The sequence below is a fragment of the Lepidochelys kempii genome, chromosome 11 (genome assembly GCF_965140285.1).
Source record: "Lepidochelys kempii isolate rLepKem1 chromosome 11, rLepKem1.hap1, whole genome shotgun sequence".
NCBI lineage: Eukaryota > Metazoa > Chordata > Testudines > Cheloniidae > Lepidochelys > Lepidochelys kempii.
The window spans coordinates 4,767,934-4,790,969 of NC_136390.1; the positions used below are offsets into that span (position 1 = coordinate 4,767,934).

The 23,036-nt window shown below is 45.8% G+C and overlaps 1 protein-coding gene across 1 annotated transcript; it reads right to left on the minus strand.

The window, feature by feature from the left end:
* Positions 1 to 22,478, minus strand: TMEM169 (transmembrane protein 169). Its single transcript, XM_073304686.2, has 3 exons — positions 22,406 to 22,478; positions 7,554 to 7,990; positions 1 to 4,205 (listed from the first exon to the last, which is right to left on the minus strand). Exons 2-3 carry the CDS (start codon positions 7,855 to 7,857, stop codon positions 3,583 to 3,585), a joined length of 927 nt encoding a protein of 308 aa, XP_073160787.2. The 5' UTR covers positions 7,858 to 7,990; positions 22,406 to 22,478; the 3' UTR covers positions 1 to 3,582.
* Between the last annotated feature and the right edge of the window lie 558 nt (positions 22,479 to 23,036).

Sequence of the window (23,036 nt, forward strand, 5' to 3'; positions counted from 1 at the left end):
TTTTCTTTTTGCGAATACAGACTAACACGGCTGTTACTCTGAAACCTTAAAAGACACCGGCACTACAAATTCAGAAATCTCCCAAATGTTTAGGGGCTTCCCAGGTGTTGGGCACAAAAGTGTGCCCAGCAATTTAGATTTTTGTACAGGAAGTCCAAGGAGCCAGCGGCATTCTCTTCATTTTCCTACAAGACACAATTGCAAGTCGGAATCCTAATCCTTGTTACAACTACAGATGTAAGCAGAGGTTTGATCAATGCCCAGAAAAAGGGATCAGTGTCGGGAGGAGTAAAATTCTACTGAGATTAGTTTGATGTGAAAAGAGACCAGGAGATTCTCTTTAACATATGATGCTATTCACGGAAGCCGAGAGGCTCTGTTTGTGGCTGGCTTTAATCTCTTTGCTCCTGGGATTTTGTTCCCTATCTCTTTGGCACACATTTGGTTTTGCTGTTTTGCCTGCCAATGTGCTGTCATTTGTTTACTTCTCCAGGCACCAGATTCAGAACAGTGAAGCTGGAGCAAGCACAGATGTGGAAATACAGCTGTACTTACAGCAGGCTGCTTTGCATCCTATCCGGCCGGTCGCAAATGCCCAGCAGTGAGCTGCAGAAGGAAGAGGTCAGGCATACACACAACAGTTTTAAACAAGCCAAGTCCCCATGCTGGGAAGGTCAGTGTCCCCGCTAAGCCCACTGTGTGAGAAACAAGCTTTCAGCAACCCCAAGACTAAAGCAGATAAGCCCTCTGGTAGGGGAGAAAAGTGCATACATCCATGAAGGCCACATTGTTTGAATAGATTGCACACGGACTATGAATCACCTATCTCCACGCATGTGACTGGTGGGCCCTTCCAGGCTGGGAGTGAGGCAGTGAAGGGGAAGATTGATTGGTTGCTGCCCTTAATGTCTGTACCTTGGGGATGTGGAAGTATAGGGCTCAGGCTCCAGGCCTTTCATTGGCACCCACTTTGCTGTAGAACAGTGGTTTTCAACCTGTGGTCCACGGACTCCTGGGTGTCCACAGACTATGTCTAAGATTTCCAAAGGGGTCTGCACCTCTATTCAGCAATTTTAGGAGGTCTGGAAACGAAAAAAAGGTTGAAAACCACTGCTGTAGAGGTATGTGTGTGCAGAGTACTTATAAACTACAGCTACCTTTTGGACACCTGTAACTCAATTACCACCCACCTTCCCAGTCCGAAACGTTACAGTCAAGATAGGGATCAGACAGGAGCTTCTGTGCCAGTCTTTAAATGCCTTAAAAATGTTCCGCCAGGAGGTGATGACACCATGAATGTCTCCAAAAGAAGAAAAACATCCATGACAATGAAATACGGCGGGAAGGGGACAGACTTAAAATGAAGGTTGAAGTCCATCAATGCTCAGTATAATTAACTGTATGGAGTCAAGTAATGGGGGTGGGATTTCCAGCCAGAGACATTAATGCATTTTGCATTCGCGCTAAATGACACTGGCTCTGGATCTCCCATTCCCAAGGGGCAGATTCACTGCCCTATCAGGACAGCAAGACAGGCCATTCCGTTGCCTCATATCTATGTAGAAAGACTTTCCCTCTGCACATATCACCTGTGCAGCTCTAACTACATGTGCTACTGCTCCACACAAACACAAGTACAAACTCCTGGTTCTTGTTCAGTGGAGATGCTTCTTTCTTATGCTGCTAAAGGAGGAACCTTTTGACACAACCTGAGCTTTTGCTTGCACACCAAACCAGATATTCAGTATCGAGGTTGCCTTTCAAACCACTATACATTCTTTGCTGCAGCAGCCAGACTACTTGCAAGGGTTGTTGCATTGGTGTGAACTTGTGAAACACCTTTCCCAACATACCAGTGTGACGGTGCACTCCATATGCTTTGCAAAAATATGTTTAGAAGTGTGAATATGTTGTAATTGGCATATGCTTCATGCAAAAGGTCTCTTGTAAGGTATCATTACAAAGCTCATAATCTACTGAGTGTGCTCATCCTAATTGTATGAATGTGTCATTCTTGTATCTGAAACTAAGAATATGAAGTATAACCCTGAGGTCCTATTGTAATCATGCAAAGTGTGGGCCATTAATGGTGGTTTAGAATCTTGATTGCTCCCACTGACTAGGACAATTGGTTGTAAATGGTTTATTTACCTGAAAGGCTTCCTGTATAAATGCGGGCCAGCCCCGGAAGAATGGAGGGGTTTCACAGGACATGTGAACATGTCATCTGATACTGGAATCCATCTTAAACCTGGTGCTTTTCTATTTAGAAGGAAGGGTGGGAACCCAGAGAGACCAAAGATTCCTGCCTTGTGCCAAAGATATAAAAGGGGGTGGAACAGAACAAAGGGGGGTCCCAGTCACGAGAAAGCCTCTGCTTTTCACCGAAAATGCCTGCTGGAACTAACAAGGACTGTACCGGGGAAAGGACTGGGCCCAGACTAGGAAGGAATCTAGCCTGTGAAAGAAGCTTACTGGAACATCTCTGAGGGTGAGATTTACCTGTAATCAATTTCTTAAGGTATTAGGCTTAGACTTGCGTGTTTTGTTTTATTTTGCTTGGTAACTTACTTTGTTCTGTCTGTTATTACTTAAAACCACTTAAATCCTACTTTTTATACTTAATAAAATCACTTTTGTTTATTGATAAACCCAGAGTAAGTGATTAATACCTGGGGGAGCAAACAGCTGTGCATATCTCTCTATCAGTGTTATAGAGGGGGGATAATTTATGAGTTTATCCAGTATAAGCTTTATACAGAGTAAAACAGATTTATTTGGGGTTTGGATCCCATTGGGAACTGGGTGCCTCGGTGCTGGAGATAGGTGACCTGCTGAGCAGTTTTTGGTTAAAGTCTGTAGCTTTAGGGGCATGGACCAGACCTGGGTCTGTCTTGCATCAGGCTAGCGTGTCTGTGTCAACAAGGCAGGGTTCCGGAATCCCACGTTGGTAGAGAAAAATGGCTCAGAGATAGTCTCAGCACATCAGGTGACAGTCCCAAGGGGGTCTCCGTGACCGAACCTGTCACAACTGGTTTCTAAGACAACTTTAGTAACACCATGCACTTTTCAATCTAGCCTCTAGCACCACATAAGCACAGATCTCCTGATTTCAGCAGGTGTTGGGTACAGGGATTGTCCAGAGAACAGACTCCTTTAGCTAGGTCTATAATCACTATATGGTCCATCCTTTCCACCCTAAAACTAGAACGGCCTTTTGCAGAAGTACGGGGCTTTTGCCACTCATCCCAACATACCTATACAGCTTCCCACCTTAACCCCACACACCTGGATCTTCTCACAATTACATACAGTTGTGATTTGCTAAAACCAAATATTAAAGAGATCAGCTAAGCAGCCCTATGACATAACCATGCATGTTCACCTGACAACAAATGCCAGACTCTCATCCGGCATTTTTTGGTGCTCTGTACACATTTCACGTCCCCTCTTCCCCCCAACTCCCAAGTTTTCATTCTCTATGTGTGTGCTCCAACATAAAAAAGGCAGCATAGTTCTTTGTGTGGTGCACCATTCAGAATACATGTGAACAAGAAAGTCAGAGACAGGCAGCACAAAGCCTCAAACTGTTGAAGTCTCAACACCCTGTGCAGAGCCTTTGCCAGACAGACTACCTGAGATATTGTCAGAATCTAGCAGCTCAACAATGCTATATGGGGAACAGTCTTCTAGGCCCAGCTTGCTACACAACCAGCCACAGAATCCCTTCTCCATATCACTCACGGCATGCCACCAGCCACCGAAGGACCACGCAATCTGAGTAACTGCCGTATACAAGCCTAGGAAGAAAGACACGACCATGATTATGACAGGATAGAAGATAATCAGTAAGGGGCAGAAGGTGATCTTGTGCCAGAAGGTCCTCTCTTCGTTGTACACCAAGAAGATGTTGTACCAAGTGATGGTCCCGTAGTAAAAGGAAACCACAAAGGACACTACAAAGATGACAGGAAGGCAGATGATGCTCCAGAGCAGGACATGGGGGCCCCTGTCCAATCCAATGTCGCAAGTCTTCTTCCCTTCTGGCGTCTCATCTTTTGGAGGCTCCTTTGACTTAGCCAGCTCCTGTAGCTCTTTGTCGGTTAGCGTAACATGGATGTCCACCATCTGACCCTTCTTCTTCCCTCTTGTGATAGTTCCAGTTAAAGTAACATATCGGCTGTCTAAGGGCATGCTCCAGGCACCTTGAAATGGAGATAAATTTCATCAACATTCAAGAGAACTATTTTTTAAAGTACATTTCATGCAAATCCCCAAAGACATTGCGTGGAATTAGACAATACAGTTAGCGTTCAAATCATCATAATAATAATAATATAAAAAAGGCAGGGCAAGGGAAGCTAAGAGATGCAAGCAGGAGATCACACAGGACAATGGAAGAAAATGTGGAGCTATCCATGGACGCTGGTTGAGAGGACAGGAGTGGAGAAGGTTCTGTACTGGTGAGGCTGTGTAAAAGGAAAAACAAGAGGCAGCTGCTATAGGAAGAGAGGGGAGATGGTAGAGGAAAGAGAATGGGCCAGATTCAGAGGGGACTCTAAAATGGTGCAACTTTCTCTTCTGGTCCCCTCAACATGCGTGTTACACCAACCACAATATACTCAGTGGGCCAAATTCAGAAGTGGGGGGAAGGAAAGTCTAAGTTGGTATAATTTGCATGACAAGGGATAAGATGTAGCAAGAAAAGCAACTAAAGGGTATAAGACTAAGTTAAAATAGCCCCCATTCTTAAGCCTTCTAAGTTACATCAACTCAGAGCCCCTTACACCAGGGGTGGGAAAACATTTTGGCCCTAGGGCCATGGCTGGGAATTGAAATTGTATGGCGGGCCATGAATGCTCACAAAATTGGAGTTGGGGTGCGGGAGGGTGTGAGGGCTCTGGGGTGGAGCCAGAAATGAGGAGTTCAGGGTACGGGAGGGGGCTCCGGGCTGAAGCAGGGGGTTGGGGTGCAGGAAGGGATGCAGGCTCCAGCTGGGGGTGTGGGTTCTGGGGTGGGGCTGGGGAAGAGAGGTTTGGGGTGCAGGAGGGTGCTCCAGGCTGGGATCGAGGGGTTTGGAAGGCGAGAGGAGGATCAGGGCTGGGGCAGGTGGTTGGGGCGTGGGGAGAGGCTCAGGGGCGCAGGCTCCGAGCGACGCTTACCTCAGGTTGCTCCTGGAAGCAGCAGCATGTCCCTTCTCCAGCTCCTACACGGAGGCGCGGTCTGGCAGCTCTGCACGCTGCCCCATCTGCAGGCACTGCCCCTGCAGTTCCCATTGGAGCGCCGGAGGGGCCATTTGAGCATGTAGGAGCCGGAGGAGGGCCATGCCGTGGCTTCTGGGAGCCACGTGGTACGGTCCCCGACCCTGTGCCCCAGCCGGAGTGGGCCAACCCCCAGATCTCGCTCCCCAGTGGGAGCGCAAACAGCTCACGGGACGGATCCATCCTGTAGTTTGCCCAACCCTGCCTTACACAGTGGTTAGAGGGGTCCCAGTTATACGCCCTTACACATCAATTCTGAATTTGGCCCCAGGTCTGTTACTTAGGCTGCAGCAAGTCCACAGAGAGTTTTCAAAACAAGTCTGGGCAATCCGATGTAGCTCATGAAGGTGGTGGTGGTTACATTCTCTGGACCTATTAAAAGGCAGGTGGGAGCAATCTGTCCTTGCTGGAGAGCTGGGATTGTAGAGGCCACAGAGAAGGGAGTTGCAACAGTCCCGGTTAAAGATATTTATTTCATTGCTCTGTAAGGCACCTATTGCAAACGTTTTCCTCCACGAGCCATAAACATATGAGAGACATTTTAAAAGAATTAAAGGGAAAGTCAATCAGCCCAAATAGGGCCCAATATCAAACGATGTGGCACACAGACAGACCCAGGCAAACTAGTCACCACCACAAAGGATCCAGTCACATTGGAGAAAGTCAGGGGAAGGGGCAGGAAGAGAACAGAAACAAAAAGCAAAGGAAGGGGCCAAAAACGGGCAAGAAAGAGACAACAGAAGTCCCTGGGACCTGCAGCATAATCTAAAGGCAGCCAACATGGAGATGGAGTTCCATAGTGAGGGACAGAACAAATCCCATCCCCAGCCCAGTCCTGGAAGAATACGGGGATCGTTAGCTGGCTTGACTAGCCCAAGCAGACTTATTGCCTGAGTGGGACACTGGGCGGAGGAGTGGTTGCTCAAGTCAGAGGAAGGCACGGGCAGAGGTGAGAATAGACGAGTTTGCAAGCCTAAAACAGGATATGGATATTCCCTAGGGAAAGTAGCAATTCAGTTATGACATCAATGAAGGGACGATGGCACACACTTTAAAACTGAAGCGTCCACTGTCTGCAAACCTTTTGAGGCTTGAAAACACAGCAGGACAGTAGGTTTGAGATGCAGCGATCTAACTGGACTGTGAATACCAGCAGTGCATTCCGCACAGGGAAAGGAATGGAATATACGTGCACTGCAATTTTCCTTATTTATTAGCACCCCCTCCCCGCAAAAAAAAAAAACCCACACACAACACCACTCTCCTTCCTTATCAGCTATGAGTCCGAATAGATGGACAGGGCTGGAAGACCTGGCAGGGACTCGCCCCCGTGCAGAGATCTCCAGCTGCCCTTCTGGGTGAAAGCAGCTCTGAAAGTGCTCACCGTTGACCCTGACAAGGAGTCCCTTTCCAAAGAGGAAGCTATGCTGAGACGGTATCAACAGGAGGCTGCAGCCAATGCCCTCTCCCTATGGCACTATACCAGAAAGAGCCTCTAGAATTGATCAACCTAGAGCCCGAGTTCCCATCCATTTGCTTTACATGCAGTTCTAAGTAGGGAAGAGGGCCTGATCCCAAAGTCAATGGGAGGAGGGTGTGCTCAACATCTCACTGCATCAGGCCCTAAATTAGCAGCTACATTAAAAAAAAAAAAGATTTAAGAAGAGGGGGACCAATGGGGAGGATATTCAAACAAATAAGTGGCTAAGACAACAGACCAAAAAATAACCCCTGGTGCCTTTTATCTGGGATTTCAAAGCACTTTCATGTCTGAAGCCTCTCAAACTTGCTCTCCGCTATTATGCGACAGGGAAAACTGAGGAGTAGAAGTTAAAGTGCCTTGCCAAAGGTCACATCAAAAGTCAGTAGCGGAGCTGGAAAGGCGGCCCTGGATTCTCCTCCTGTGCTCCCCGACCAGCCCACCCATCCTGAATCCATAAAAAAAGACCCTCGATTTGTAAATTGAAAATGCCCAATTTTCCAAAAAGTAACGATACAGAAGCTCAAAAAATAACTTGCAGCATGTACCCTAATAAACACTACATCTGAAAAGGGGCTTGTGCCCTCAAGTCCCATGGATGCCCATGGTGCTTCAGAGCACTCAGCCGCAAGAGAGGAGGATAGACTTCCAGAAGTTTTATCCTTCCCCATACCTTTGAAACAAACAAACAACAAAAAAAGACAGGCAAGAGTTAGTGACCCTATTTACACACGGATCAATGTATTTTACTGTTCAGTGGCTCAATGGCTAGTTGAATCTGGGTGTCAGCTGCAGCTTCTGGGGATACGTACCATCTGCCACGGAATTTCCCAAGAACTTAGAGCCTTCTTCTGAACTTCTCTCCCTTCCTTCCTCATCCGCCTGCTCTTCTTCCACCTTATTTTCATTCTCCGACCGATAAACTATAATAGACTCTGGACGGGACTCTTTCTTTTTCTTTTTCCTTCTGTCCATAGTGGCTTCTCCATCAAAGGTCACTGCCGTAGCCACAGCTCTCCGCAGGGAGCCTCGGTGCGGGCTGCGTGTTCCAGCCTTGTTCTCCCTCTGCACTGCTTCCTCCATCCCGCTGCTGTTTTGAAGCGTCTCATCAGGCATCTCTGAGGAGGTGTTTAAAAATCTATCCGCTCCTGCACTTCTGAGCCATTGATCAGGCAATGATTAGCAGGGATGCTCTGGCTTGCGAAAGCATCCTAGTCACAGCATCCAACAGACATCCTCCATTTCCAACCTAAAATGAGAGAGGACAAATAATCAATAGAGTGTCACATTTAACTCCATGTAGAAGAGCAGGTTCCTGCGGATTTTTAAAGAGGCACTTCCAGCTAACTTACCACGTTAAGCAAAATTGGTTTAAGCGCAATTTAAATTGACTTACGTGAATCTACATTTATTGATTTTAAAATCGGATTTAGTTACACCAATACAAATTTTCTAATATGGACCAGGGTTAAATGTATGTTCCAAATTTAAATACAGGAAACAAAAGCCGCCAGGATGGGAGTGGGTGTTTAATAGGAATAGACTAAATAAGCACGGTTTGTTGGGAGATATTAACATTCCTCTGCAATGCCAGCAAAACTGCACTGGCAGTAGAACAAAAAGGTGAAACTGGCAAGCAACATACATGAAACTGACTAATTTAGGATCCCTACTGGACAATTGCAGCAGTGAAACTATGGTGCAAATTGCCTTAATCTAGACAAACCATAGATTTATTATGCAAGATGAGGTTAATGCAAATAGTAATTGAATGATGTGATACACGGTGAAAAGTCAACCGGATTTTTAAAAACCCTGCAATTTAATAATCTGCATTTCTATTAGTAACAAGCATAAGCATTTTTTAAAATGTGAGTTTTATGTTGAGGGGGGTAAAATCAAGACGACTCCATGAAAAATAAAAAATTACAATGAAGTATTTTGGTTGTGTAGAAATTTTTTTACTACCAATCGATATAAAAAACTCAGGGCCTGATTCTTTACTCAAGCAAAGCCATTATTAATATTAAAAAATGCCACTGACTTTGATGGGAGTTTTGCCTGAGTAAAGGACACAGGAACAGGCCCTCAGCATGCAAGCAGTGTAAACTGCATCCTGGTGGACGATCCCTGCATCCACAGGATCCATACAATTCTCAGACTAGACTCAATCTAGGAAATGAAGAGACCGATTGGGAGATAGCACTGGCAGATACTTTGGTGGAGATCTAAATACAGCAATGCAGATCTAGGTTGAACATTTAAATGATCAGAAGACTCTGCATGACTGAGCATTAAAGTCCTGCCTAATGCATGAAGCAGTCCTTCAACAGGAATTTAAAGACATCATCATAATTTACAGCCCATTAAATGTGGAGACATTGTTTTATTTAAACAAATGCTGGGAAAAAGTTGAACATTTTAGATTCAGCTATATAGTCTAAAATGACCCTCCCACAAATACAAAGTCACACGTTTTGGGGATTCGGGTGGGGGGGGGTGGGAGTTATTTTGGTTGATCTAAAGTTTTATTTATGCTTCTCTCTTATACACATGCACACACAGAGATTTGTAGTAAAACTTTAATTGTTTTACTTGAATACCTGAGGAAAGACTGTGTTCAGCTGCCTCTGGGTGGCTTGAAAAGTTGAAAATCAAAAGATCACTGAAGTTTTACATATAGAAAATAAATTTTCATTAGTCATCAGGAAGTGTGCAAAGAGGCATTCCAATAATAGGGTCAGCAGGACACTTAAAGATGCGTACGTTAGGCACCCAAAAATAATTAGGACTTTTGCAAATCTTGGCACAAGCCTCCAGCCATTACAGCTGCAAACAGAACCTTCAAATTGTCAGCGGAGTAAAACCAGTGCAATGTTCCTGACAGATTGCCTGAAACAGGAGCGCCAAGAGGGGATGAAATGACACGCCATCTCAAGGAGGGGTTGATTCTTACACCTTAGTAAAGTTAACAATGTTGATTTAAATCATTTCAATCCTTATTAAAGCAGGCAAGAAAGAATAGGGATGATATTTTGAAGAAGTGCAGAGTCTTTTCTGAGTGGTAGCCCAATCTAGCATGGTGTCTTTTGTGGGTGAAGTTTGGTTTTAGGTAGAGTTTGGGATAGTACTACCATCCAATCCTAAATAGAGGCAAAGAAAAATCATATAGCAATTCTCCTGGCCCCTTCTGCACCTTGTGAAAGAGCCTGTGGAGGGGTCACGTAAAAGAAAGAAGGAGGTTAAAAATACAAAGCAACTAGAAAAAAGGTGCCACAAGGTGCCACAAGTACTCCTTTTCTTTTTTGAGAAAAAAGAGTGATTCCTTCCTGGGGACATTGCTGCTTCTCTGCATTGTAGAATGTCTCATTTACATAGAGCAGCAGTGTTCTTGGGAAGTTAGTTAACTAGGTGTTAACACTCCATACCTTAATCAATATAAAAGAACAATGGACTATCCAAGAATAGAGAAATACTCCTGCCCTCCAGTTCAAACCACCCACTGATTTCAGAGAGAGCGCAAAGAGTCCGCTCTTGACATACTAACTCTGGAAGTTGTCCAGGTCCACAGGAACTTGTTTAAATTTTGAGAGAGGCGTTTTTCAAAAACGCACGCTGAGGGGACAAATGGCTGGGGAGTAAATTCATGCAAGTGGTGCTATTCTTCAGAGACTTGCCTGGGACCCATGAATACACTCCTCTAAGGTTCTCCTGAAAAGTCCAGTACTAATACTTAAAGCTTACATCATGCTTTGCACCTGAAAGACACTGCACACAGAGCAGCTGATTAACCCTAATGCCCCTCTGGGATGGGGAAAACTGCAGCACAGTGGCCTGGCGCCACTCAGATGCCACAATGATGGGCAACCCCCTAAAAAACTGGACAGACAGAAAGAAACTAAGCTGGGATTAGAATCTGGGACTTCCAGGTTCTCAACCTGTGTTGAAAAGAGTAGACAGAAAGTCTCCTAACCCTTGAACAGCAACCCACACAAAACTTGCCAGTAGAAGTTAAAAACAGCCCTAAAACCACAGACCGGGTTGGGGGGGGGGGGAAGGGGTTGGTTTGTTTTTTAAGTATATTCAGCTGTGACCTAGGTTAAACGCACACAAAAATTGAAGGCAAAACCAATGCAGCGCCCTCAGCTGTTACAATGAAAAAGATGTGGGGTCATGGTGGATAACCGGCTGAACCTGAGGTCCCAGTGTGACGCTGTGACCAAAAGGGCTCATGTTGTCCTTGAATGTATAAACAGAGGAATGTGGAGTAGGGAGGTTATTCTACCTCTGTATTTGGCACTGCGGCCGGGATACTGTGTCCAGTTCTGGCATCTGCACTTCAAGAAGGATGCCGATATATTGGAGAGGGTGAGCCACAATAACGATTCAAGGATTGGAAAACATGTATTATAGTTTTCAGAGTAGCAGCCGAGTTAGTCTGTATTCACACAAAGAAAAGGAGTACTTGTGGCACCTTAGAGACTAACAAATTTGGGCTCCTGAAGTTGATTTAGCCTATCAAAGGGAAGATTAAAGGTGATTTAATCGTGGTCTATAAGTCCCTACATGGGGAACAGAAATTTGATAAGAGAGAGCTTGGCAATCTACTAGACAAAAGTTACAAGAAAATCCAGTTGTTGGAAGTTGGAGCTAGACAAATTCTAACTAGAAATAAGGTACAATTTTTTAAAAATGAGGGTAATTAACTACTGGAAAAAGCTTACCAAAGGCTGTGCTACAGTCTCCATCTCAGGGAAATTTTAAATCAAGATTGGAGTTGTTCTAAAAGATCTGCTCTAGTTCCAACCGGAATTAGTTCAGGAAGTCCTGTGTTATACAGGAGGTCTGTCTAGATGATCACGGGTGTCTGTTCTGAACTTAAAAAAAAATACGATGATCACCCTGCACCACAAACAAATCAGCTGTCTCCCCACCATACATCTGGCCGGTGTTTTGCCTGCCCTCATGCTCAGCCTGCCTGGGAAGCAATGGCACCCTCTCTCACATCAATAAAAGCAACACTTTAGGAATAGGGTGCCCAGAGTACAGTCCACCCTCTGGTTCAGCTGTCAACTCAGAGATGTTGGGGCAGTTCATGGGCCCGGGTGAATCCAACAGGTTGGAGCCCAAGCCTGCTCCTCCTCTCTTGGAATGCCTCGGGATTTGGTACTCAGCACTAGTGAACTCGAACAATGAGCAGTTTCTATCCATTCAAAAAAAGGCTCCGTAAGACACAGACACAAGCAGATAGCACAGTAACGAGCATCTCATTCTTTGTAAAAGCTATGCAGACTGGGTGCAGCCCTCACACCTCAAAAGTGGCACTTGGCGCTGGCGAGCTTTGGCAATCCTGCTTCAGAGGTGATTTTCTGCACTGACTTCCGTCGATCACCCAGTGAGAACTCCACCCCGCAGAAGTCTCGAAGTGTAGGTGGAGCATGATAATTTCCATACGCATATCATCAGAGTAGACTGCACTCCCCATGAGAGCACAAGAGCAGGCACGAATCTAATAATCCACGACAGGGGGTAAGGAAGAGGACAATGGCCAGGGCTTCAGAGCGAGCATGCAGCAGTTTATTAGCCAAGCAACTGGTTATTAATCTCCGTGAGAACACAGATGGAAGAACCCTGGGCAGGCTCCACAGTAGCAAGCTCTGCTGATCAGGGCGGTCATGACAACATTAGACTCTGTCGCACAAGGGTCTCAAGGTTTTCTCCTGCACTATTTTAAGTCAATGGAAAGGCTTGATCCTATTTCCATTAAAAGATAAGATATTATTCTGCTCACGAAAACAGAGTACGAGAAAAAGCCTCTCAGAAAGCTAAGAAAATCCTTTGATCCCTGGTACATTAAAACCAGGGTTCTGTTCTGGCCACAGCCTTTTGGGGATTGTTCATAACAGAGCCGAGGTGAGACGACAGTGTGAGCAGTGGACACTAACTAGCATCAGTTTTGTACTTATTTATGTTTATAGTCACAGAAAATAAAACAGATAAATACATCCAGTATGTTGAGCGCTTCCAGCACTCCTTCTTACTTATTTGTAGTACACCAAGGTCCCAAGCAAATCAGGAACCTGCCTTCCTAGATGCCGTCTAAACAAATAGCAAGACAAGATCTCTGCCCTGAATAATTTGTCTGAAATTAGACTGTATGGTGCAACAAATGAACATGCAAAATAATAAGAGGGAAGAAGGTAACCATAATAAGAGCTGGTATTTACATGTGCCAGCTTTATGTCTGCTCATTTATTCAAGGTATTTATCTGGCCTCTGTTTCCCATAGTATCTGAGCACCTCATAATCTTTACTGGATTCATCCTCACAACATCCCTACATGGTAGGGAAGTGCCAGGATCTCCATTTGACAGATGGGGAACTGGGGCATAGCGCGATTTAGGGCCTGTCTAAACGAACGCTTAGTTCACTGCAAGCTGGGGTGTAAATATACCTTGCACTAGCCTGCCACACTCTAAGTGTCTATGTGGATCCCGCTGCTGCCAGAGTTCCCGTGCACCTAAGTACATTTGTACTTACCTGTTTTGAAGCACACTACATACTTGTACTTAAGAATTTTAAACACTATGTACTTAGTACTTGTCTTAAGTACACTTTAAAAGGTATTTAAAATACAAGCAACTTTTTCCCCCTCTGCAAGAGCTTTTTCAAACAATCACATCCCTCCCAACTGTCCCACATTCGGGGGGGGGGGGGCATGCGTGTGTGAATGTATTTACATTTATAAGATATTTTCTCATTGTTAATCCATTGTTCATGTATACGAATAACACCTTGTTACTCTTCTTCTCTCTCTTCCACTGTGTGTTCACGTTATTCAGGTAGTTGTCCATATGTAGACTGGACAATTGCAAGGAATACGGGAGTTGACAGTACCCGTGCTTTTACTTATAAATACATAAGCATGATTTCCATGGCTCACCTGTACTTATAAGGACTTCTGCAATGTGTACTTGGCACTTATACTTAAGTCCTTTTTATCAGTACTTATGGCAACTCTGGCTGCTGCACGTTAAAAAGTCCCCCTAGCGTGCCTTGACCTACTCCCCTTTCAAAGCAGGCTAGATCGAAGTGCAGTAGGGAACATTTCGCGCACAGCAGCAGGGTCCACACAGACATACAGCGCCACAGGTGCTGGAACTAGCCGTAGGGTTGCCAACTTTCTAATTGCACTAAACTGAACACCCTTGCCCCGCCCCCGCCTCACTCCTTCCCTGATGCCCTACCCCTGCCCCGTCTCTGAGCCCCCTCTCCCCCCGCTGCTCACTCTCCCCCACCCTCACTCACTTTCACTGGGCTGGGACAGGGGGTTGGGGGCTGGGAGGGGGTGAGGGCTCCAGCTCCAAGATGGAGCCAGAAATGAGGGGTTCAGGGTGCGGGCTCCAGGAGCGGGCTCAGGGCTGGAATAGAGGATTAGGGTGCAGGAGGCGGTGTGGAGTCTGGGAGGGCGTTAGGGTGCAGGAAGGGGTTCTGACCCGGGGCAGGGGGTTGGGGTGCGGGAGGGGGTTCTGACCTGGGGCAGAGGTGCAGGAGGGGGTTCCAACCTAGGACAGGAGGTTTGGGGTGCGGGCTCCAGCCAGGCGGCACTTACCTCAGGCGGCTCCTGGTTGGCAGCTCAGTGGAGCTAAGGCAGGTTCCCTGCCTGGCCTGGCTCCGCGCTGCTCCCGGAAGCGGCCGGCATGTCCAGCCCCTAGGCCAGGCGGCTCTGCACAGTGTGTGCTGCCCGCAGCTCCCTCTGGCCGTGGTTCCCAGCCAGTGGGAGCTGCGGAGCCTGCACTGGGGGCAGCGCACGGTGCTTCCCTGATCGCCCCTGTGCCTAAGAGCCAGACTTGCCGGCTGCTTCCAGGGAGTTGCACAGAGCCAGGGCAGGCAAGGAGCCTGCCTTAGCCCCACTGTGCCGCCGACTGGACTTTTGATGGCTGGAGCCACCAGGGTCCATTTTTGACTGGGCGTTCTGGTCGAAAACCGGACGTCTGCAACCCTAAATAGGGGTGCTGCTGCACCCCCTGGCTTGAAGTAGTTTCCATTATATACAGGGTTTACAGTTTAGTTCAATGGCTCTCAGCACCCTCACTATAAAAATTGTTCCAGCACCCCTGCTTAGTGCCCAGCAGACTAGTGCAACATAGAGTTACATCCAAGCTTGCGGTGAGCTACACATTCATTTACACAAGCCCTAAGTGACTTGCCCAAGGTCACACGGGAATTCTGTAGTGGAGCAGGGAATTGAACACAAGTCTTTGAAGTCGCAGGCTAGGATTCTAACCACTGGACCATCCGTCCTCTCTGTGCATACCTTGATGGTTCCAAATCACTTAAACATTTTTTCAAAACAAAGTGATAAGCAATCCCACTGACCCTCTGTCAGGCCAGCGCCAACTGGCCATGCCCAGCAAGCATCACAGGAGACGTCAATCTTGTAGCACAATTTCAAAGAGCAGAGCATAGTGGTTTAACATATCAGTTCAAGGAACAGAACAGAGGGGAAAACACAGTAAGATAGCTGACCATCACAGAACACTTTACAGGTATTCTTTAATTGAGACACCCAACACCACCGAGAGATACTTGTTCTTAGCCCCACTTTTCAGGTGACGACACTCAGGTGACCTGTTCAAGGCCACAGAGTGAATCAGTAACGGTGCTAGGACTAGAGCTCAGGACTTCCCGGCTCTCAGCCCTATACTCAGACCACTGAACTGGGCCTCTTTTGCGTTTCCTTTTTGTGACAGACTTGACTCTTTGCTAGTAACATTCTATAGGATACATTGCAGCCAAAACGTTTTAAAAAGGAGTTTTCCAAAGTATCACTCAGTTGTTTCTAGATGACATTTTCAAAGGATTTATTTAAGTCGTTCCACTGAGGGTGCTTTACAGAATATCTGTTTTATGAATTAGTTCTTTTTTCTCCATTATTCCATAACTTTCCCAAATGTCAAGAGATAACGCTGCCGTGCAAAGCAGCCTTACTGAACTCTGGCAGACACTGTACAAGAAAAGCTGTTCTTTAAAAAAGCCAAACAAAATGCCTTGTTAAATTCCCTTGCATAAAACTTTCCCTTATGGAGAATCCCTGAACACCGCTTATCTACCTATTTAGGACAAAGATAGTATGTACCAGAGTGTATTCCACCCCAGCCTCCAGGTTGTTTTGTCCAGATTTGGTAGAAGAGGATAAAGAAACATTTTCAGACAAAGAATGCAAAGCTTCCAAGTTTATCCACAGGAATGAGACTGGTTTTCTATCATGTATTATCTTGTGCCAGAAGTTTCAACGAGTGACACATGTACATGAGCTTTTGAAGAGACCCGAGATTTTGATATTAGAATAACCTCGGGGGAGAAAAAGTTTGAGATTTTCAAAGCAATCTAAGAGATTTAGACACACATCTCACAGTACAATGTTTAGCATAGTAGGGTTCTGGTCTACGACTAGAGCTCCTAGATGCTATGGTAATACAAATAATTTTAATAGAAGATGTACTAGACTGCTTTGAAAATCTCAACCTAATACCTGGGCTTACATTTCTTCTGGAAACAAAGTGAAGACACTTTTTCCTCTCCTCGCCCCAATTCCACCCATCCCTCTACACCCCCAAAACGTCCCCATTTTCCTACTTCAGCCAGTGGGCTCAGAGTCCTGCATGTTTAACACAGCAGACACTGAGTGCTCATTTGAAAGGATTTCATTTGCCAGCCCAAAGGCAATGCTATTTGCTGGATGACATGGAAGCAGAGTTTGGAAACAGCTGTTTTTTCCCCAGCCATCCCACCTTTAGGGCTGAACCACCTCTAAATGGAGTGCATGTGCGAGAAAGACCTGCTGATGGCCAGTTGTTGTACCCAGGGTTCGTTGACCCATAATGCAACATGGGCTGTGATGATGGCTTCTGCTAACCCAACCAGAGGATGAGTCACAATTTGTAGCCACTTAGAAAACTTTGGAAAGGGGGAAGGGCTGGAATGTGGTTATTGGAATGAAGGGGTGGGAGACTTACAAGTCCTTCTCTTAACAAGGCAATGTGTGGGAGAACCCATGTGGGGAGAAAGGTACATGGAGGAAGACGACTTTCCTTTTTTAATTATAAAGCTAAAGGTCACTGCTGTGTGGTCCACTGGAGACGGCTGTCTAAAACCAAATGTAGAGGTGAATTTTTTGAAAAATGTTTACACAAGGCCAATACGCTCACTGACTTCAATTCAGAGTTCTGCCTGAGTGTAAACTGAGTAAGAACATCATGATTTGGCCCACAGTTACTTAACAGCTACACGGGGTAACCTGACAGAACTGGAAGTGTCCACAGGGAGTGATCCGGGACTGCTTACACATCACACAATAAATATCATCTAGGATATTTAGAGAGAACCTCTAAAGGTAGGAACTGGATGGCTCAGGGGATCAGCAGTAGGACACAGAGCATATCACTTCTAAGGGTACATCTTCACTGCAGAGTCAGCTTGGGAGACTATTACCAGGTCCGAGTACCCAGGTTATATTAGCCTGGATAGAGAGGCCCTACTGCAAAAGCTTAAAATGTCCCAGACCTGTGTGACTGCATCCACGCTAGTGCTGCACTCGCCCACCTGAGGAGCTAGGCTAGGACTTCTGGGTGGCTATCCCCTGGCTCTTAGCGCTGCTTTAAGTTCTCTGAATTCTTTCACGGTGTATTGTGAGAGAACTTTGGCCCAGGAAGGACAGACCTGTGTGGAAGTGTTCTTAGCCTGCCAGCTCACTAATGTAAACAACTTCCTGTCCTCTGCCTCTGTTGCAACCCATGAGCAGGCATGGAGTTTACTGTGAATGATGATCTGATCCAGCTGTTGGCTTTAATGCAACCTTCATTTTGGCAACAGGAGGCAGATGCAAGGCATGAGACACAGTGGAAGGCATCTTGGCAGCACGGTACCTTGCTAAGGAAACCACACTGGTTCCTCCACTGCATCCTCCCTGGTCCATTCCCCTATCTCCTTCCCAAAGACTGTTCAAATACTGTGGAAGTGCTGCATACAATGTGGGGTTTAAATGCCAAACTGGTGTACATAAACTAGAAGGTGACTTCTGGTACAGAAGGAAGGTGTAGGTAGCGGGGAAGAAAGTATGGCCCAGAAGGAACTGTGGGAAGACACTGGAGGACTATCTGCACCTATTTTGATTAGTCCGTGTCCACACTGCAAAATGGGTGTGTTACCAGCCTGGGTTAAAGCAGAACCCAGGCTCAAACCCATATCTCCTAACTGTGCCAGCAAGCTAGGTTTAAAGCACCTCTAAACCCAGATGAGAGGTTTGTGTGTGTGGACGGTAGTCAGGCGAGAGGCAACACCTGGGTAAGAGCCTGGGTTAACTCTGCTGTGAAGAAATAATTTAATACACTGGTTCAAACACAATGAAGACTGGTAGGAACCTGAGTCATTACCTGTGGTGGCAACATGAACAGACATTGGTGGGTTTGGTCCAGGTCTTAGTGGGTAGATTTCGGTTTCATAAATGGCAGTGTCCTAAGGGAGGGAAAGAAGTGGAGCTCTCCACTACCCCATAGAACTGGTCCCTGCAAGGCACAGTTAAGGCAAATGCTCACAAAACATTGATCTAATTTTTGTAAACATTTAAACTATGGCATTTATAACAGATTAAGAACTATTGCAAATCTCAGCAAAAAGTAAGTAACTTTTCTTGATGGGAGAGTGAAGGTGTCAGGGTTCCTTCCCCACTCTGAACTCTAGGGTACAGATGTGGGGACCCGCATGAAAGACCCCCTAAACTTATTCTTACCATCTTAGGTTAAAAACTTCCCCAAGGTACAAACTTTGCCTTGTCCTTGAACAGTATGCTGCCACCACCAAGGGTTTTAAACAAAGAACAGGGAAAGAGACCACTTGGAGACGTCTTCCCCAAAATATCCCCCCAAGCCCTACACTCCCTTTCCTGGAGAAGGCTTGATAATAATCCTCACCAATTTGTACAGGTGAACACAGATCCAAACCCTTGGATCTTAAGAACAATGAAAAATCAATCAGGTTCTTAAAAGAAGAATTTTAATGAAAGAAAAGGTAAAAAAATCACCTCTGTAAAATCAGGATGGAAAATACTTCACAGGGTATTCAGATTCAAAACACAGAGGATCCCCCTCTGGGCAAAACCTTAAAGTTACAGAAAACAGGAATAAACCTCCCTCTTAACACAGGGAAAATTCACATCAAACAAAAGATACACTAATCCGCCTTGCCTGGCTTACCTCTACTGGTTGCAATATTGGAGACTTGGATTAGGATGGGCTGGAGAAGATGGATTTCTGTCTGACCTCTCTCAGTCCCAAGAGAGAACAACCACGTAAATAAAGAGCACAAACAAAACCTTCCCCCTGCCCCAGCAAGATTTGAAAGTATCTTGTTCCCTTATTGGTCCTTTGGGTCAGGTGCCAGCCAGGTTAGCTGAGCTTCTTAACCCTTTACAGGTAACAGGATGTTGCCTCCGGCCAGGAGGGATTTTATAGCACTGTATACAGAAAGGTGGTTACCTTTCCCTTTATATTTATGACAGAAGGCATTTGATATTCTTCACTCTGATAAAACATGTAAGTGGTGTAGATTTTACTCAATGGCTTGTGGCTTGGTAGTTAAGCAGGTGCTTTGGAAGCTGAAGACCTAGTTTGCAAACATAGATGAGTGTTTGTCTCTGGGATTAATTAAAGATCTGTCTGATATAGTCTATTTAGGATATGTATGGCAGCCACCGGCAATTAATGGAGCTCTATATGGCCTCAAGATCATGGCAACGTGGAAGATAATTAAAGAATGTCTTAGAGTGCCATCCACAGCAGTCTATACTTTGCCTCAATTGAGCTCTTTAATACAGTGTTTTAGAACTTCAAAATGCTATAGAAACATTAATGAATCTGAAAGGCAGCATGGTCTGATGGTTACAGCATAGACTAGGAATCAGAAGTCTGGAGTTCTATTCCAAGTCTGTTTGTCTCTGACTTGCTGAAAGACAATGGCATAGTTGCAAACACTGTACCTCTATTTCCCTATATGTAAAGTGTGAATGTATACACTCCTTCATATTACAGTTTATGATCTTCAGATGAAAGGTGCTATACTGTAAGTGCTTTTATTGTTAAAGGGTTAATCTTTACCACACCTACCAGAAAAATAGTAGTTATCCTTATTTTATCCTTTATTTTCATTTATTTATCATTATCCTTTATTTTACAGAGCGGGAAACTGAGGCACAGAGCTGTTAGCTGACTCACTTGTTTAATGAGCACATATGACTGAGAATTATTCTTACCAGCTAGTACTACCTCTTCTACCAAGTAACCTCTTACCGTGAAAAAATATGCAGAAATAATCGTTAATGATGTTCTCAATCTTTGTGCTCTCATCTGATGGGATCACCAGAGAAACCAATCTGTGCACTTTATTCAACACACAGGATCTACTAGGCACACCAATGCTGGTTAAAAATGAAAATGATCTATGTTGGATTGGGAAAGATCTGTCCAAGCGTTTATTTTTTGTTGGGCAAAACTCAAAATAATGCTGAACGTTCCCTGCAGCAATTGAATAACTGATACTGGGCTTGTTGTGGGAACTATTTAAAAATGCCAGACCTCTGCCTTTTCTTTAGCACAAAAGGGGCTGTGTTCAAGACATTTTAAAAGGATCAGATTATACCACTTTCAATAATAGTTAGATTTCATCACACCAATGGCTGTTTCTGAAGAGAGAATTTTCCATTCAGAGTATGTGGCTCAGGTATTACAAACTACTAGATACCATCCTTGACGTGTATTAAAACACACAAAATTGGGGAATTATTTGAGAATAATGGAGAATCAACTCAAAATAAGAGAAAACTGCAAGCTGCCTTTCTCTAGCTCTGTGCAAAATAAGTGAGAAGATATAGAAAGATAAATATAATTTAAAAAATCATTCCCTCTTGAGAAACACACAACATTAAAGATCTGCTATTTGCTTAGAGAAAGCTACAGATTGATAGGTGCATAACTCAGTTGGGATGTGGATGAATGATCCTGTAAGTAAGGAGTTATGAGATAAATTGAGATGAAATATTATTTTAAGCACACTTAACATAAACGCAAGTGCTATTTTTTCTGATGAGCAATTTATATCTTATGATGAAGGCTTTGAAAAATTCTTAAGAATGGTTAAAAAGCACAAGGTCATTTAAGGAAAAAGCGCCAAGAAATACAACTTCAGAGCAACGCATTTTATTTTATGGTTAATAAGGTTAAAAACAAAACAAAACACACACCCACAGTTTTGCCAGGGTTCTGCCTCTGAAAAACCGTTCCTTGGTTTAAGAGGGAATATACATGCATGTGAAAATAATCCCCTTTTGCTTTTTTAAAAAACGATTTCCTCTTCAAGGGGAAGTGGGCAGGAATCCACCAGCTTCAAAGGGGGAGAAATGCAGCTAAGAAGAGATCAGACAGCAGAATAAGAGGGGGTGGGGGCTGAGCGGGTTTGTCCTAGTGCCTGATCTCCAGAACTGCAATCTCAGCTGCTGGGTGGGACCTATTTGTTGCCCTCTAAGAACAAAAGAGAAAAAAAAAATATGTACACACACATATATATATACACACACACACACATCTGATCAAGTCTCTTTATTCCATTCAATAAAGCAAGTAACTATCTCCAGCTCAATCAATAAAGCCCAATGTCTGAGTGACCTGGACAAGACCACAATTTTGGAAAAGGGAGCAAATGCCATTTGCAGTCAATATCGCCTTTCCTCTTGTAAGGTGTCACTGAACGCAGGGCCATAAATCCCCTTTATTTCAGAGGCAGCAACAGACTTCTGCAGTTCTTTGCACAGCCCTGCCCGGTGCCCAGCAGAATAGGGCAGGCTTTGCTGAGCCCCATTTCATTTGTTTTGCTATATTCGAAGTGCGAGCATCGTTTTATTTTAGGGGACAGGCTAAAAAACGCCCTTCTGTCTAAAGTTTGCTCACTCACATGCCAGTATGCCTGCAGGGAGAACCCCTTTCCAACCTGCATACATATATGGAATTCTCTCACATGCAATGGGGGACTCTTCTCCAACGTGCATGCCAGCAAGGTACCGTCAAATGCCCATGTGCCGTGAAATCCCTCTCTCCAAGATGCATAAGCCATTCGCACGTGCAAGGATGAACCCTTCTCCAACGTGCACGCGTGGAAGGAACCCTTAGTCATATGCACACACGCGCCGGCAAGGTGACATGTCTCCAAAATGCATGCATGGAGCCCTCACACCCAGACTGGGGATGCTCTATACACTGCAGCTGCGTGGACTTAACGAACAAGCCTCACATCTGTACACTCAACCGGATAAGACAATGCATTAGGAGCAAGGTGGAATCTGCACCCTTGCTCCTACGCAGGGAAGATCGCCCACTGCAGCTTGTTGGAGAGTTTGTAGGTGTGGTGCCTCTCCCCCCACCACGTATTTAAAACCGCAGCACCACGTACAACGGGGCAGAACTCTGCTGCTGCACCTCCCCTACCTGGGAATTGCAAAGGTGCAACCGGGGGAGGGGACGGGGAATAAACAGCCGGCCAGTTACACTGAGGCAAATGCAGAAGAGAAAATCACCTTCAAGATAGCAAAAATCACCTGACATGAAATCAGACTTACCTGCTGGCCCCCTGCGTGGGGGTCGGATGCTTCCGTCCCCAGCTGGGTCTGCAATGGGGGTGGGGGGGATCTGCAATGGGGGGTGGAGGAGTGGATGCTCCTGCCCCCAGCTGCTCTGCAATGGGGGTGAGGGGGGTCTGCAATGTGGGGGGAGGAGTGGATGCTCCTGCCCCCAGCTGCTCTGCAATGGGGGTGAGGGGGGGTCTGCAATGGGGGGTGGGAAGAGGGGATGCTCCTGCCCCCAGCTGCTCTGCAATGGGGGTGGGGGGGGTCTGCAAGGGGGGGTGGGAGAAGTGGATGCTCCTGCCCCCAGCTGGGTCTGCAATGGGGGTGAGGGGGGTCTGCAATGGGGGGTGGGAAGAGGGGATGCTCCTGCCCCCAGCTGCTCTGCAATGGGGGTGGGGGGGTCTGCAAGGGGGGGTGGGAGAAGTGGATGCTCCTGCCCCCAGCTGGGTCTGCAATGGGGGTGAGGGGGGGTCTGCAATGGGGGGTGGGAAGAGGGGATGCTCCTGCCCCCAGCTGCTCTGCAATGGGGGTGGGGGGGTCTGCAAGGGGGGGGTGGGAGAAGTGGATGCTCCTGCCCCCAGCTGGGTCTGCAATGGGGGTGAGGGGGGGTCTGCAATGGGGGGTG

Coding starts and splice junctions, on each gene's coding strand:
- TMEM169 (XM_073304686.2), bottom strand. CDS start 7,857: ATGCCTGATGAGACGCTTCAAAACAGCAGCGGGATGGAGGAAGCAGTG. Junction 4,206..7,553: donor GGGAAATTCCGTGGCAGATG/GTACGTATCCCC, acceptor CTCCATTTCAAG/GTGCCTGGAGCATGCCCTTA.